An 18,055-nucleotide genomic window follows, 5' to 3' on the forward strand; every position below is an offset into this window, starting at 1 on the left:
GAATACAAAAATGAGCTGGGTGTGGTGGCATGTGCCTGTAATCTCAGCTACTTGGGAGGCTGAAGCAGGAGAATAGCTTGAACTCGGGAGGCGGAGGTTGCAGTGAGCCAAGATTGCACCACTGCACTCCAGCCTGGGGGGCGCAGAGCAAGACTCCATCTCGGGGACGCTGGATGGGGGAAGAATTGAGTATTTGATAAGAGTAGCATTAGGTATTAGTGGGAAATGATTGGATTTTTCAGTTAAGCAATGTTGGGACAACTTGTTAACCATTTGGAAATAAAGCCTAACCTTTGTCATCTTAAACCATTGTAAATTAAACCTGACTATAAGTAGATTTACAGGAACATATATAGGATGTGCAGGGAAATAAGTGAATAATTAATTTTGAGAGCTACTTATTTAACCTGGGTAAAGACAAAGACTGTTTTTTCCTTTTAGAATAAGTCAGTGATAGCTTCCTAAAGGAGTTAAAAATTCATTGCCTCCTATAATGAGAGAAAGGTATCTAGAAGTCTAGAATAAAATTTATTTTTGAGAATTAATGATGATTGAAGCCCTGAAAGTTATTCAAATGCTTTTGGAATGATTGGATAAAAGGCATATTGAATGATCTGAAAAATATAAGAAGGTACAGGTTAAGTATTAGAAGAGGGGGAGAAAAATAAGAGACTGAATATTGTCATGACTTGGTGAATCTGAAAAACCTAATTTTAAAAAGCTCATAAGGATAGGAGAGGTGTAGTATAAAATGACAGGTAGGGAGTATAATTTTGGTACTTGTGTTAAGAATTAATTCTGTACCCTAGAAAATAAATCAATTACAAAAATATTGTAATAATCAGAGGAGAAAGCAACCAGGTCCTAGACCCAAGTTAAAAATGGATAAAGAAATTTAGAAAATTAATAACAAAGGAAGCAGAGAAAGTAAAATCAAATGACTAATAAATTTTCTGGAATTTCTTAGAAATTCCACTTACCCATATGATATGCCTAGCAGAAGTTGAATAAAGATTGTTACCTTCATGTTACTGTTTTTTTTCTGGCTCTTAAAATGTGTTTGGGAGACAAAACAATAGCTTAAAATTACAGCTTAAACATAAGGAATTTTTAGTTTTTGCCTTTTACTTTAACGGCAAAAATGACAAGATGCCTAATTCACACTGTTGAATTTTAGATGGTCTGTCTTCTGCTGATCCGAACTCTGATTGGAATGCACCAGCAGAAGAGTGGGGCAATTGGGTAGACGAAGAAAGAGCTTCACTTCTAAAGTCCCAGGAACCAATTCCTGATGATCAAAAGGTGAGTATGAGAGATTGCTGGGTGTTTGTTAATGGAAGAGACAGGCTGGGTGGGCATGGTGGCTCACGCCTATAATGCCATCACTTTGGAAGGCTGCAGCAGGAGGATTGCTTGAGTCCAGGAATTCAAGGCTAGCCTTGGCAACATAGCGAGACCCCATCTCTATTTATAAAATAAAGCAACTGAAGGAGAATTCTGGGTCACAGAAGCTGACACAATTGAGAGGGTCAGGGAGACAATAATGAACGGCATCAGAAACAGCAAACCAATTAGTAACAGCAGGACTGAAAAATGTCATTGGATTTGCTTTCCAGTAATTTAGAACAGTTTCATTAAAATTTTTGGAATAGAAATTGTATTGCAGTAAGTTGAGTGAATGAGGAGTAAAAAGTGCTAGTAACAGGCCAGGTATGGTGGCTCACGCCTATAATCCAAGCACTTTGGAAGCCAAGGTGGGTGGATCACCCAAGGTCGGGGGTTCAAGACCAGCCTGACCAACATGGTGAAACCTTGTCTTTATTTTAACAAAAAATAAAAATAAAAAAGATTAGCTGGGTGTGGTGGTGCACGCCTATAATCTCAGCTACTGGGGAGGCTGAGGCAGGAAAATTGTTTGAACCTGGGAGATAGAGGTTGCAGTGAGCTGAGACTATACCACTGCACTCCAGCCCGGGCAGCAGAGCGAGACTGTCTCAAAAAAAAAACAAAAAAAAAAAGTGCTAATAAGTTTGGATAGGAATGGAGGAGAGATAGTGGATAATAGCAATACGTGATATCAGCAATGGTTTTGCTGTGGTTATGGGGGTTGTATTTTAATGATAGGGGAGATTTTGGTGTAGGATCAGCAGTCTTCCTTCCTTCCCTCCCTCCCTCCCTCCCTTCCTTCCAACACATGGTTTGAGGAATGGTTTTGCTGGGCTTCTGGGGATTGTATTTTAATGATTGGGGAGATTTGGTGTGGGGTCAGCAATTCTTTCTTTCTTTCTTTCTTTCTTTCTTTCTTTCTTTCTTTCTTTCTTTTTTCTTTCTTTCTTAGTAGCAACACATGGTATCAGGAATGGTTTTGCTGGGCTTGTGGGGGGTTGTATTTTAATGGTGGTGGAGATTTCAGTGTAGAGTCAGCAGTCTTTTTCTTTTTTTTTATTTCTTGATGGGGTCCTCAAATTCCTGGCCTCAAGTGACCCTCCTGCCTCAGCCTCTCAAAGTGCTGAGATTACAGGTGTAAGCCACTGTGTCTGGCCTGCACAGTCTTTATAAACATGGTAAAACCCCGTCTCTACTAAAAATACAAAAAATTAGCTGGGCATGGTGGCGCATGCCTGTAATCCCAGCTACTCAGGAGGCTGAGGCAGGAGAATTGCCTGAACCCAGGAGGTGGAGGTTGCGGTGAGCCGAGATCGCACCATTGCACTCCAGCCTGGGTAACAAGAGCGAAACTCTGTCTCAAAAAAAAAAAAAAAAAAGACGTATATTCCGTTGCAGCTACTCAACTATATAGCAAGCAGCCATAGATGATATGGAAATGAATTTCAGTTATAAGAACTAATGCTGGGCTGTATTTGTAATTTGCCATCCCCTGTTTTAGGATGTCTGTCAATACAAAGGGAAAGGATCTAGAATAAAGTAAAAAGTTAAACATAGTCTGAGCACAGTGATGCATGCCTGATAGTCCCAGCTATTCAGGAGGCTGAGGCAGGAGGATCATTTGAACATAGCAAGATCCCATCTCTTTTTTTTTTTTTATTTGGATTTTGGAAAATGAAAACTGAACCTAATGAATGAAATTATTTCATAATAATTTTCTAAATGATGGAAACGTAACCATTTGGTTCTCTTTAATATTTTTGCTTTTAACCTAAGGTCTCAGATGATGATAAAGAAAAGGGAGAGGGAGCTCTTCCAACTGGGAAATCTAAAAAGAAAAAAAAGAAAAAGAAGAAGCAAGGTGAAGATAACTCTCATGCACAGGTAAAATATCAAAACAACAAGCATTCGTTAAACACCTCCTGCTTAAAATGTGAAAAGATGATGTATAAATGCTAAGAATTATATATAGAGATAAAAGACAGTATGAGACATCATGTTTATTTGAAAAGTCATAGACTGTTTAACATATTTAGTATATCATATAATAAAAATATTGCTCAAAAAATTCATACAAAGGTGTTTGCTAAACTCAAAAATAAGTAAAATTCCAAATTTTTCATGCTTTTTTTTTTTTTTTTTTGAGTTGGAGTCTCGCTCTGTTGCCCAGGCTGGAGTGCAGTGGCGCAATCTAGGCTCACTGCAACCTTCACCTCCCGGGTTCAAGCGATTCTCCTGCCTCAGTCTCCCAAGTAGCTGGGATTACAAGCATGTGTCACCTTGCCTGGCTAATTTTTGCACTTTTGTAAAGATGAGTTTTAGCCATATTGGCCAGGTTGACCTCGAACTCCTGACCTCATGATCCGCCTGCCTCCACCTCCCAAAGTGATGGGATTACCGACGTGAGCCACCTTGCCTGGCTGCATTTTTTATTATATAATGGTGAAATGGGAAAAGAGATACAGTATTTTACATATACAAAAATTCCTTTTGAGTAACTGGAAGGTAACATTTAGCACAAATAGAAAAACCCTAAAATAAAAAAAAGAGAGAGAAAAACCCTATGTATAACAAATGGAGTCTTTCACTTGACTTTGAGTTTACCAGTTATGTCACTTAGTATCCTTTCCTACCTTTTTGGCATCTACCTAACAGACATTTTGTCTTTCCATCACTCATACGTTTTCTTTTCTTTCTTTTTTGTTGGTCTCTCCTATCTTGGGGGGCGAAAAAGTAAATTATAGTAAAGATGAAATCAGAGATGGAATTTTAAGCTGGGCACGGTGGCTCACACCTGTAATCCCAGCATCTTGGAAGGCTAAGGCGGGAGGATCACTTCAGTCCAGGAGTTAGATGCCAGCCTGGGCAACATGGCAAAACCCTGTCTCTACAAAAATTAGCCAGCCATGGTGGCATACCCCTGTAGCCCCAGCTACTCAGGAAGCTGAGGTGAGATGAGAGAATCACTTGCACCCTGGAAGCAGATCTTGCAGTAAGCCAAAATCACGCATACTGCAGCCTGGGTGACAGAGTGAAACCCTGTCTCAAAAAAAAAAAAAAAAAAGATGTTTTAATTTCAAATGTATCGTATATTAGAAACATGCATAGATTTTTTTAAAGCACTAATACTGTTACATTATAACTTATTAAAATATTTGTATTCCTTACTATAACTATGTAATTAATTAAATGTAGAAGACAGGGAGCTTATTGTTCTATTTGTTTGTTTATTTTGTTTTATTTTATTATTTTTTGAGACAGAGTCTTGCTCTGTTGCCTAGGCTGGAGTGCAGTGACATGATCTCAGCTCACTGTGGCCTTTGTCTCCAGGGTTCAAGCAGTTCTCCTGCCTCAGCCTCCCGAGTAGCTGGGATTACAGGCACATGACACCATGTCTGGCTAACTTTTGTATTTTTAGTAGAGACAGGATTTTGCCTGTTAGCCAGGCTGGTCTAAGTGATCTGGCCTCAAGTGATCCCCCCGCCTCGGCCTCCCAAAGTGCTGGGATTACAGGCGTAAGCCACCACACCCAGCCACTTACTGTTTTTGGAAGAAGTTTCTACATTTCTTTTTAAGGAAATATGTATCTTTTTTTTATTGTGGGAAACACACACCCTCATAAATGATATGAGCTTATTATCAATACTAGCTTGCTTTTTCAGTAGTAAAAATGGATGGACATTAAGGTTGTAAAGAAGCTAAGATCAATGGATATGAACAAACTATAGCTATAAATAGTTATGCTTTTCTTGTTAGCTGGAGCTGGCAGATGAGACATTTATCCTTTGTTAGTAATACTACCTGAGAACCCTTTTAGCCAAGTTTTTCTTTAATTTCTTTGACTTATAGTATTTACTAATAATTTTGTGGATTGTGGATTAGCTGAGTTCCTTTTAAAAGAAATTTTGTAGAATAGATATATTCTGAAATGTTTAACATAGCAAAGGTCGTTAATGTGAATGTGTCTGTGGTATTCTGATTATCCTTTTTCAAAATGTTTCCTGTGTTTTTAAAAATATAATGAGTAAGCGTTCTAGGTTTAGAGTGAGATCTATATTCTGAATCTTGTTCTGTCATTCTTTTTTACCTTGCACAAGTTACATAACTGCATAGGTTGTTTAGAGAATTAAATTAGATATCCATGAAGTTTTCTGCTGAGTACATAGCACATATATCCTATTCATAAAGGTTATATTGTGTTTTGTTTTTTCTCTTTTTGTTTTGTTTTGGTTTGGTTTTTTTTGAGACATTCCACTCTGTTGCCGGGCTGGAATGCAGTGGCTCCATCACAGCTCAAGGGATCCTCCTGCCTCAGCCTCCCAAGCAACTAGGACTACAGGCAGGCACCACCACACCCAGCTAAAATTTATTTTTCTTTCTTTTTTCTTTTTTATTTTATTTTATTTTATTTATTTTTTTTAAAGACGGGTTTCACCATGTTGGTCAGGCTGGTCTTGAACTCGTGACCTCAGGTGATCCACCTGCCTTGGCCTCCAAAGTGCTTGGATTACAGGCGTGAGCCACCATGCCCAGCCTTTTTTTCTTTTTTTATAGAGACGGAGTTTCCCTATGCTACCCAGGCTACCCCAAACTCCTGGGCTCAAGCAGTCCTCCTGCTTTGGCTTCCAAAGTGTTGGGATTACAGATGCAAGCTACTGCACCAGACCTAAAGTCCTTTTTAGTGTTGGTGTGTGGCTGATAGGGTCTTTGACTGTTTAGTTCAACTTAGAATGGAAATAAATTGATGTCTTCTGACTTTGTAAGATTGCAAACCTTTGAAAAACTTTGTAAGATTATACACTTCACACACATACTTCCAAAGCTACCTGCTCAGCCTGAATTCATAGAAAATTTTGACTATCTAAACCCACTACTATCCTGAATAAGTATCATAGAATAGAACATCAGTATCGGAAGAACATTAAGATCATCTTGGCCATTTGTTAAAAAGAACAACCATTTTATATGGATGTGTTTGCCAAAGAATGATACAATACAGTCATGCTTCTATTTAATATATTCTAGTTCATGCTTACTTTACATACCTAAGCATATTATGTGCTCTAGAATTATTTTACTGAAACTTTGTAAAAGTCTGAAAGTCTAAGAATGTAAATCTTAAAGCTTGTATGGGTTTTTAGAATTATTAGGGCAAGGCCTGGCGCGGTGGCTCACACCTGTAATCCCAGCACTTTGGGAGGCCGAGGTGGGCGGATCACGAGGTCAGGAGATCGAGACCAGCCTGACCAAAATGGTGAAACCCCGTCTCTACTAAAAAAAACAGGGCTGGGCGCAGTGGCTCATGCCTGTAATACCAACACTTTGGGAGGCCGAGGCGGGTGGATCACAAGGTCAAGAAATCGAGACCAACCTGGTCAACATGGTGAAACCCCGTCTCTACTAAAAATACAAAAAATTAGCTGGGCACGGTGGCACGTGCCTGTAATCCCAGCTACTTAGGAGGCTGAGGCAGGAGAATTGCCTGAACCCAGGAGGCAGAGGTTGTGGTGAGCCGAGATCGCGCCATTGCACTCCAGCCTAGGTAACAAGAGCGAAACTCTGTCTCAAAAAAACAAAAACAAAAACAAAAACAAAAATTAGCCGGGCATGGTGGTGTGCTCCTGTAATCCCAGCTACTCAGGAGTCTGAGGCAGGATAATTGCTTGAACCCAGGAGGCAGATGTTGCAGTGAGCCAAGATCATGCCACTGCACTCCAGCCTGGGTGACAAATCAAGACTGTCTCAAAAAAAACTAGGACAAATTTTACTTTACAGTTGAGGAAACTGAGGGGCTTGGGGAAACTAAGTGACTTGTCCCTGAGGTGTGTGTTTGTTTTTGAGGTAGATCTCGCTCTTTCACCCAGGGTGAAGTGGTGCCATCTTGGCTCATTGCAACCTCCACCTCCCAGGTTCAAGCAATTCTCCTGCATCAGCCTCCCAAGTACCTGGGATTACAGGCCTATACCACCATTACCAGATAATTTTTGTATTTTTAGTAGAAATGGGGTTTCACCATGTTGGCCAGGCTGGTCTTGAACTCCTGACCTCAAGTGATCTGTTCACCTTGGCCTCCCAAAGTGCTGGGATTACAAGCATAAGCCACCACACCTGGCCTAATTTTTGTATTTTTAGTAGAGATGGGGTTTCACAGTGTTGCCCAGGCCAGAGTGCAGTGGTAAGATGTCAGCTCACTGCAACCTCCGCCTCCCAGGTTCAAGCAATTCTCGTACCTCAGCCTCCCAAATATCTGGGATTACAGGCATGCACTACCACACCCAGGTAATTTTTGTATTTTTAGTAGAGACGGTGTTTCACTATGTTGGCCAGGCTGGTCTCAAACTCCTGACCTCAGGTGATCTGCCCACCTCAGCCTCCCAAACTGCTGGGATTACAGGGGTGAGCCACTGTATCTAGCCGTCCCTGAGATTTTGTAGCTAGACTGTGGCATGGCCAAAATTGGAATTTCCTATCTATGCCCTTTTTACTATATAAGCTTAATTTATCTAGAAAATTAACCTATGTATAAACATTTTATTCCTTGAAGTCATTAAGTGAAGTGCCTTTTGTTTTTTGTGAGATTTTTTCAAGATAGAGTTTCCCTCTCTTGCCCAGGCTGGAGTGCAGTAGTGTGATCTCGGCTCACTGCAACCTTCACCTCCCAGGCTCAAGCAATTCTTGTGCTTCCAGCCTCCCGAGTAGCTGGGATTAAAGGCATGTATGCACCACCATGCCCGGCTAATTTTTGTACTTTTGTAGTTTTGTTTTTTTGTTTTTGAAACAGAGTCACCCAGCCTGGAATGTGATCACAATTCACTGCAGCCTTCATCTCTCAGGCTGAAGTGGTCCTCCCTCCTCAGCCTCCTGAGTAACTGGGACTACATGTGCACACCACCATGTGTAGCTAATTTTTATAGAAACAAGGTTTCACCATGTTGCTCAGAAGGGTCTCAAATTTCTGAGCTCAAGCAAACCACCCACCTCAGCCTCCCAAAGTGCTGGGGTTACAGGCATACACCGCCATAGATTTTAATTAATGAAGAATGAATGATTTATATAATCTAATAGATTGTTTTTCTTTGTAGGACACAGAAGAATTAGAAAAAGAGATTAGAGAAGAGCTTCCAGCAAATACCTCTAAAAACCGTCCAAAACAGGAAAAAGCTTTTTCCTTGAAGACCATAAGCACTAGTGATCCAGCTGAAGCACTCGTCAAAAATAGCCAGGTAATTTTTAAGAATAATAAAGTTTTAGAACACAAAATCAAACACCACATGTTCTCACTCATAGGCGGGTGTTGAACAAGGAGAACACATGGACACAGGGAGGGGAGCACTATACACGGGGGTCTGTTGGTGGGGAGGGGGGATAGCGGGGGGGTGGGGAGTTGGGGAGGGATAGCATGCAGAGAAATGCCAGATAGAGGTGAAGGGGAGGGAGGCAGCAAATCATACTGCCACGTATGCACCTATGCAACAACCTTGCATGTTTTTCACATGTACCCCAAAACCTAAAATGCAATAAAAAATAAAATTAAATTAAATTTAAAAAAAAAAGAATAATAAAGTTTTAAACCTATGAAATGCTATGCAATTACTGAGGAGTGATTTACTTCCAATTATGTAGTCACTTTTGGAATAGGTGTGAGGTGGTAATGTATGTTTTGTGTATTTGAAGTGGAGAGTTCTATAAATGTTTATTAAGTTTACTTGTTCCGGGTCTGAGTTCAAGTCCTGGATGTCCTTGTTAATTTTCTGCCTGGTTGATCTATAGAATCGTTAGCTCTTCTTGTTACAAGGCTGCTTGTTTGTTATTTTCTTCCCTTATTCCTTCCTGTCTACATCATTAAGTATAATTATTGGTATAAAAGAGGTTTTCAATACCCATTACTAAATTGCATTCTAGCCTGGGCAAGAAAGCAATACTCCCATTCTCTCTCTCTCTTTCTCTTCCTTTTTCTTCCTCTTCTTCATTCTTTTTTTCTTTCAAAAAGAAAGAATAATAAAGTTAGCCCGGCACGGTGGCTCACGCCTGTAATCCCAGCACTTTGGGAGACCGCGGCGGGTGGATCACGAGGTCAAGAGATCGAGACCATCCTGGTCAACATGGTGAAACCCCGTCTCTACTAAATACACAAAAAAAAATTAGCTGGGCATGGTGGCACGTGCCTGTAATCCCAGCTACTCAGGAGGCTGAGGCAGGAGAATTGCTTGAACCCAGGAGGCGGAGGTTGTGGTGAGCCGAGATCACGCCATTGCACTCCAGCCTGGGTAACAAGAGTGAAACTCCGTCTAAAAAAAAAAAAGAATAATAAAGTTTTGGCCGGATGCAGTGGCTCATGCCTGTAATCCCAGCACTTTGGAAGGCAGAGACGGGTGGATCACCTGAGGTCAGAAGTTCGAGACCAGCCTGGCCAACATGGTGAAACCCTGTCTCTACTAAAAATACAAAAATTAGCTGGGCATGGTAGAAGGCGCCTGTAATCCCAGTTACTCAGGAGGCTGAGACAGGAGAATCACTTGAACCCAGGAGGCAGAGGTTGCAGTGAGCCACTGCACTCCAGCCTGGGCAACAAAGAGTGAAGCTCCATCTCAGAAAAAAGAAAAAAGAATAATGAAGTTTTGGCTGGGCTAGGTGACTCACACCTGTAATCCCAGCACTTTGGGAGGCTGAGGCGGGCAGATATCACCAGGTCAGGAGTTCAAGACCAGCCTGAACAACATGGTGAAACCCCATCTCTACTAAAAATACAAAAATTAGCCAGACACAGTGGCGGGGTGCCTGTAATCTCAGCTACTCGGGAGGTTGAGGCAGGAGAATCACTTGAACCCAGGAGGTGGAGGTTGCAGTGGGCTGAGATCATGCCACTGCACTCCAGCCTGGGCAACAGAGCGAGACTTCATCTCAGAATAATAATAATAATAAAGTTTTGTTGACTCAAGTATTTTATCATAAGTAATGTTTTGTTGAAGCACTGTTAAGCATTTAAAATATATTGACTAATTTAGTCTTCAAAACAACCTCAAGAGAAAGCTAAGACGCATTTTATAAGTGAAGGTAGAGAAGTTGAATAACTTTCCCAGAGTCACGTAACTATTAGTGTAGTGAAATCAGGAACCACTTGTATTTTCTCCTTTTAAATACCTAGGCATACAAGGGATAGATGACTTAGAGAAGATATGATTGGTTTCATTTCCCCCCAATGTACGTACATAGTATAACTATGGTTCAGCCTCCCAAAATGGAACATTTGTTTAAAACTTGGTTATAGGCTCTTGAATGATGAACCTTCTATGGCCTACAATCTCAATATAATGGCAACCAGCTGCAGTGGCCCATGCCTATAATCCCAGCACTTTGGGAGGCCAAAGCGGGAGGATCGCTTGAGTCCAGGAGTTTGAGACCAGCCAGGGCAACATAGCTAGACTTGGTATCTACAAAAAGTAGAAAAATTAGCTGGCTGTAGCGGTGTGTGTTTGTAGTCCCAGCTACTTTGGAGACTGAGTGGGAAGACCACTTGAGCCCAGGAGATTGAGGCTGCAATGACCTGTAATTGCACCATTACACTCCAGCCTGGGTGACAGAGTGAGACTTTGTCATAAAAAAAAATCTCTGTGTGTGTGTGTGTGTGTGTGTGTGTGTGTGTGTAATAAATAGCAAAGGGTCTGTTTGACTTTTTTTTTTTGAGACAGAATCTCTCTCTGTTGCCCAGGCTGGAGTACAGTGATGTAATCTTGGCTCACTGCAACCTCTGCCTCCTGGGTTCAGGCAATTCTCTTGCCTCAGCCTCCTGAGTAGCTGGGATTACAGATGCTCACTACCACCCCCAGCTAATTTTTGTATTTTTAGCAGAGATGGGATTTTACCGTGTTGGCCAGGCTGGTTTCAAACTCCTGACCTCAAGTGATCCACCTGCCTCAGCCTCCCAAAGTGCTGGAATTATAGGCGTGAACCACTGTACCCGGCCTCTATATGACATTTTTATATTAAATCATTTTCAGAAGCCATCTTATGAAGAATATGTGATCTGTCCTGTGGCTTAATGTAGATAAATGAGAGAATAGAGGGGAAAAGGAGATTTAAAATAAGTAATAATATTTTGGACATGAAATAAATACAGGGAACACTAAGAAAGGTAAAGAAACTAGGCAACATAAATACAACTTCAGGGCTGGCCACGAGGGCTTATGCCTGTAATCCCAGCACTTTGGGAGGTCAAGGTGGGTAGATCACTTGAGCTCAGGAGTTCAGGACCAATCTGGGCAACATGGCGAAACTCCCTTCTCTACCAAAAATACAAAAAAAATTAGCCGTGTGTGGTGTTGTGCACCTGTGGTCCCAGCTACTTGAGGGACTGAGGTGGGAAGATTGTGTTAGCCTAGGAGGTGGAGTTTGCAGTGAACTGAGGTGGGAGGATTGTGTTGGCCTAGGAGGTGGAATTTGCAGTGAACTGAGATCACACCATTGTACACCAGCCTGGGTGACAGAGTGAGACCCTGTCTCTCTCTCTCTCTCGCTCTCTCTCTCGCTCTCTCTCTCTCTCTCTCTCTCTCTCTCTCTCTCACACACACACACACACACACACACACACACAGATACAACTTCAGATACCTAGAATAGGAAGAAGGAATCCTAGTAATTACTTGGGCTCACACCATTTCCTCCTCTTGTGTCTTTGTCCCATTTTGCTTTCTTGAATCTATGGGGCCTGGAAGAATAGGGGCAAGAGAAGCATTATTTACCCTTCTTTCTATGTTCAAGATAATTATCACAGATAGAGCTAATAGGTGAAATGATCTTCTACTCATCTCTCACAACCGGAAGGCACTCCAAATTACTGATGTTTTTTCTATTATGAGGTCCTAACCATTTATTAATGGATATACCTCAGTGAGGCAAATCATTTTACCTCCTTTCTGCACCCAGGCTGTAGAGAAGCAAGACTCAGCCAGGCACAGTGGCTCACATCTGTAATCCCAGCACTTTGGGAGGCTGAGGCAGGTGAATCACTTGGTGGATCTGGGCATGGTGGTGTGTGCCTATAGTCCCAGCTACTTGGGAAGCTGAGGCAAGAGAATCACTTGAACTTGGGAGGTGGAGGTTGCAGTGAGCCGAGATTGCATCACTCTACTCCAGCCTGGTGACAGAGTGAGACTCCGTCTCAAAAAAAAAAAGAATCTAAGCTCTGCCGTAAGCATTCTGATTTCACTACCAGACTGGATAAAACACTGAAAATTTGGACCTGAGTGTTACCAGTTGCTTGAATCAGTAGAACTGGTAACCACAGTGTGCTTGTAGGAAACAGAAGCTGCTGTTGCTGCTATTTGAGATATTCTTACCTGTTGGGAAGGAGATTAGTGGTTGTTACCTACTGGTAGTTCAGAAGTTAGCTATTTTCTTTCTGTTTTTCACAAAAATTTTTGAAGAGTTCTGAGTTGTGGAAATGGACAACAACCATTGAATTGCTAACAAGTATAAAATCAGCCAGTCTCAGTGGTTCATGCCTATAATCCCAGCTACTCAGGAGGCTGAAGTGGGAGGATTGCTTGAGCCCATGAGGTCAAGGATCCAGTGAGCTGTTTTGTGTTTCTGCACTCTAGGCTGGGCCACAGAGCTAGACTCTGTCTCAAAAAAAAAGTATACAATTATCCTTTTTTTTTTTTGAGATATAATCTCACTCTTTTGCCCAGGCTGGAGTGCAGTGGCGCAATCTCGGCTCGCTGCAACTTCCACCTCCCAGGTTCACTCCATTCTCCTGCCTCGGCCTCCCAAGTAGCTGGGACTATAGGTACATGTCACCATGCCCAGCTAATTTTTGTATTTTTAGTAGAGATGGGGTTTCACCATATTGGCCAGGTTGGTCTTGAACTCCTGACCTTGTGGTCCACCCGCGTCAGCCTCCCAAAGTCCTGGGATTACAGGCATGAGCCATTGCACCCAGCCTAAAATTATCCTATTTATAATGAAACATAAGAATATGAAAATTGAATTATTCCTATTTGAGATTCAGTAGACATTTTATAATTTTATACCTTCATTTTTATCTCAATATACATTCATAAATATTATAGGTGATGATTTATTTGGCTATATCACTAGAGGACAGGTATGAGTTACATTGCTTATCTGGAAACCATATTAGTATTGAAGTGCTGCTAAACAACCTTTTGATATTACTGTGATATTTAAACTTTATTTGAAAATTTCACCAAAAAAATCTGAGATTTTTTCCCCAAAATAGCCTATCAAGACTCTTCCACCTGCTACTTCTACCGAGCCATCTGTTATCTTATCAAAAAGTGATTCTGACAAGAGCTCTTCCCAAGTGCCACCGATACTACAAGAGACAGAAAAATCCAAGTCAAATACCAAGCAAAATAGTGTGCCTCCTACACAGAGTAAGTAATCCTCATTTTTTATTCCTTTGTACTGTTTACATTTTTCTTGTATTAAGGTTCTGATCTTAAAAGTCTAATGGATTGCTGGGTGCAGTGGCTCATGCCTGTAATCCTAACACTTTGGGAGGCTGAGGTGGGCGGATCACCTGAGGTCGGGAGTTCAAGACCAGCCTGACCAACATGAAGAAACCCTATCTCTACTAAAAATACAAAATTAGCTGGGTGTGGTGGCACATGCCTGTAATCCCAGCTACTCGGGACGCTGAGGCAGGAGAATCGCTTGAACCTGGGAGGCAGAGGTTGCTGTGAGCCAAGATCACGCCATTGCACTCCAGCCTGGGCAACAAGAGCAAAACCCTGTCTCAAAAAAAAAAAGTCTAATGGATTAATAAAAGTAGGCCTTTCTTCCTTTAAAATGCTGAATTTTTTAGACATTTGTGTACTTCGGTTGTAAAGGCCAAGTTGTTAAAATAACTGAAGGAGGCCGGGCGCTGTGGCTCACACCTGTAATCCCAGCACTTTGGGCGGCCGAGGCAGGGCAGATCACTTGAGGTCAGGAGTTCAAGACCAACCTGGCCAACAAGGCGAAACCCCATCTCTACTAAAAATACAAAAATTAGCTGGGTGTGCTAGAGCACATCTGTAATCCCAGCTACTCAGGAGGCTGAAGCAGGAGAATTGCTTGAACCAGGAGGCGTAGGTTGTAGTGAGCCAAGACTGTGCCATTGCACTCCAGCATGGGTGACAGAACGAGACTCAATAAATAATCAGTCAGTCTGCCTGTCTATCTCTGAAAGAGAGAAGACATTGCTGAAAACAGAGAGGGGGAGCTTTCACGCCTACCTGCTTGTCTGTCTGGTCCCTCTCCCTTTTTCTCTGCACATGTTCTTGAGGCTACAAATTTTTCTATGCTTTTTTTCCTCCTTTACTCTCTTCAGATACCTTTCGTATCTATTTTGCCCATTTTCCTCTTTCATTAGTTAGATTGAGCCTATTAAATAACAGTTTTTTTAGGTCAAAACTGGTTGAATAGGGCCGGGCGCGGTGGCTCACACCTGTAATCCCAGCACTTTGGGAGGCCGAGGCGGGTGGATCACGAGGTCAAGAGATTGAGACCATCTTGGTCAACATGGTGAAACCCCATCTCTACTAAAAATACAAAAAATTAGCTGGGCATGGCGGTGCGTGCCTGTAATTCCAGCTACTCGGGAGGCTGAGGCAGGAGAATTGCCTGAACCCAGGAGGCGAGGTTGCGGTGAGCCGAGATCGCGCCATTGCACTCCAGCCTGGGTAACAAGAGCGAAACTCCATCTCAAAAAAAAAAAAAAAAAAAAAATGGTTGAATATCAGTAGTTCCATGTAGTTCAACCTAATAATACCATTGAAAGGAAGGGAAGGAGGAAGACATAGAATAACTTAAAATATGTAACAAGGGCTTGAAAACTTTTACATAAAATTTGAGTATTTTAAAGCATTTTTTCATAGTTACCACTTGTATATTAACTGAGATGTGACAGTATTTACTGTCCTAATTTTTTGTTTGTTTTCCCCCCTTTTTCTTTTTAGCCAAGTCTGAAACTAGCTGGGAATCTCCCAAACAAATAAAAAAGAAGAAAAAAGCCAGACGAGAAACGTGAAATTTTTTTTCCTGAATTGGACATGTGTTTGCAAACACTGTCTTGAAGATTATGCTGTTTATGCAATAATTTGTGAACATGTACAGAGTTTTATATAAATTTAAACCAATTTTTAAAACAAAACTGCGGACAGAACCACCATAAAAATGGAATCAAAAGAAAGTTAACTTATGAAATTAAGAGGTCAGCAGAATATACTCAGTGATGGAAGACACTTGGGAAAGTCTTTTTAATTGAACAAGAACGATCTTAATTTAAGAATATTATCCTGGTTTTACAACAGTGCCCTGTTTACAACAGATTGTGCCCTATCTCATCTGCAGCCGAGGAATAAAGGATTCTGATTAGAAAGAGGGTTGCCTACAAATTAGTAAGCAATTCCTTGGATCTTATGCACAGAACTTGTAACATTTGAATCTGTTTTATGCTTAAATCAAAGTGCTTTGATCAAATGCATAACCTGCCATATATTTACATATTTGTTGGTAGCAATTTGTATTAAAGAAATCACAAGTGCAAATAAAGTCATTTATCATTTGTTTAACTAAACTGTCATGGTTTAGTTTACAATTTTTAAAAAGTTCTTAAAATACTGAAAATGCAGTTGACACTTGTATGGCTTATGAAGTTATTTTTGATAGTCTTACATTACTTGAATTGTTCAAAGTACAGTATATTTTAAATTAAGAAAAGTGAACTATATGTATTTGTTTTATACATTTAAGGCTTAGACTCATAAATAATGCTGTTGTTTATGATTTGAAAACTTTCAGGCAAAATGCAATTTACATTTTTCCTTTCCCTAGCAATTACTTTTTTCCAGCTTCAATTCTTCTTAGTTACTAGTACTTTTTTGACTTTAGAAATGAAACCATTCACAAACTTTTGGTATATGGTGGAGAATGAAAAACTAGAGTCAGACAGCTTTAATTGACATTGTCAAGACCTCCAGTTATCAGGAATACATTTTTTTACTGCCTTAACCTGTAGTGTGTAGAATATGCATCAATTTCTTGAAGGGGATTCGTGTTTTTATAAGAATTTTCATGTAATTATTGCAATTGTGGTCAAATAAGGAACGTTTCCTGCTTGAAATTATATTGATTTCAATGATGTGTGAGATGTTTTACCATTTCAGGCACTGTGTAATTCTCTTGTAAAAAACTGGCAGGTATCTTTGTAACTATAAATAGTGCATGCTCAGCCATGTACACTGTAAATAGCCTTTACCAAACGTGTTTGACAAGGACCATAATTAACATCACTTAGTGAATTGTGATAAAGAAAAAAAAGCCATGATTTATTCGATGTGATTGGCTTAATTGTTTTATGTGGCGCCAAGAATGAAACTGTTTAACAGCTGTAACCAATGGTACTGATCTATCCATCCAATGTTGTCATTATATTTGATTGTGGTTCAATAGTATTGCGTTGTCAGACTAGGAAAGCTAAAGAAAGGAAATGGTTTTAGTTTTGCTGAAGACTGGCCTTATTAATGGACAGCTTTCCTAACAAGTGATTATTAACTTTTATCAGGTGTTAACATCTGTTTCAGGAACATGGCAGTATGTTTACATGTCAGAAGTTTTGTTTAATTCTATGGTATTTCTAAATTGACTTGTTTAAATAAATTCAGCAAATGGATAGCATTGTTTTTTATTTGCTTCAATATGGGAGTAGATAATAGCTAAAGAGCCAAGGATGGACTTCTTCAAATGACTTTATTCTGTTAGCTTTACATAGGTGTTGGAGGATTCCTAAGGTGTCAGCACTTTGTAAAGGTACCACAAAGGAGAATTTGATAGGGAATCTAATTTTAGAATGTGCCAAATGGTCTGTGCTCAACAATATAATTGAACTCTCTCAACTCTACCTCACCATTTCTTTATCTAAAAATTCTGTTGGCTATGTCAAATGTTGACTTTATTTCTACAGCCTAGTATCTCCCCATTCAACCACCTATGCCAGATGTTAAAGACACCAGATGTTTTCAAGAAGTGTCTTGTGGAGATGCAGAGATGCATTGCTAAGCTGAGGTGGATCCAGTGTAGAGATACCTCTGTTTCTTCTTTGTGGCTCAAGAGCTAGGACTTGGACTTTATGTTTTAAGAGTTGGCAGCTGACTGGGCATGGTGGCTCACGCCTGTAATCCTAACACTTTGGGAGGCCAAGGCAGGAGGATCACGAGGTCAGGAGTTCAAGACCAGCCTGGCCAAGATGGTGAAACCCCTGTCTCTACCAAAAATATGAAAAAATTAGCTGGGCGTGGTGGTGGGCACCTGTAATGCACGCTACTTGGGAGGCTGAGGCAGAGAATTGCTTGAACCCGGGAGGCAGAGGTTGCAGTGAGCAGGGATCGCACCACTGCACTCCAGCCTGGACGAAAGAGTGAGACTTCGTCTCAAAAAAAAAAAAGATGGCAGCTATATAAATGATTTAATTATATTCTCTTTCATATGCATGAGGTGCAAAATCTCACAATTAAGATATTTTAATTACCTTTTACCTTGATTCATACATCTTTATGTGACATAAAAAGAGTTTCTGGGCCTGGTACAGTGGCATGCCTGTAATCCTAGCACTTTGGGAGGCCAAGGCAGGTGGACCACTTGAGGTTAGGGGTTCAAAACCAGCCTG

General features: G+C 40.8%; 1 protein-coding gene across 3 annotated transcripts in view; it reads left to right on the forward strand.

Moving 5' to 3' along the window:
• MTDH (metadherin) overlaps positions 1–17,062 on the forward strand; it is a 68,701-nt gene extending 51,639 nt beyond the window's left edge. For all 3 annotated transcript variants that reach the window (XM_012467983.2, XM_012467984.2, XM_012467986.2), the window contains 5 exons: positions 1,178–1,302; positions 3,163–3,270; positions 8,469–8,609; positions 13,625–13,781; positions 15,348–17,062. In XM_012467983.2, coding sequence (XP_012323406.1) covers positions 1,178–1,302; positions 3,163–3,270; positions 8,469–8,609; positions 13,625–13,781; positions 15,348–15,418 — 602 coding nt within the window. In that variant the 3' untranslated portion in view covers positions 15,419–17,062. The remainder of the gene's footprint in view (positions 1–1,177; positions 1,303–3,162; positions 3,271–8,468; positions 8,610–13,624; positions 13,782–15,347) is intronic.
• Positions 17,063–18,055: the final 993 nt, after the last annotated feature.

The sequence above is a fragment of the Aotus nancymaae genome, unplaced genomic scaffold (genome assembly GCF_030222135.1).
Source record: "Aotus nancymaae isolate 86718 unplaced genomic scaffold, 86718_ANA_hifiasm-v0.15.2.pri h1tg000036l, whole genome shotgun sequence".
Lineage (NCBI taxonomy): Eukaryota > Metazoa > Chordata > Mammalia > Primates > Aotidae > Aotus > Aotus nancymaae.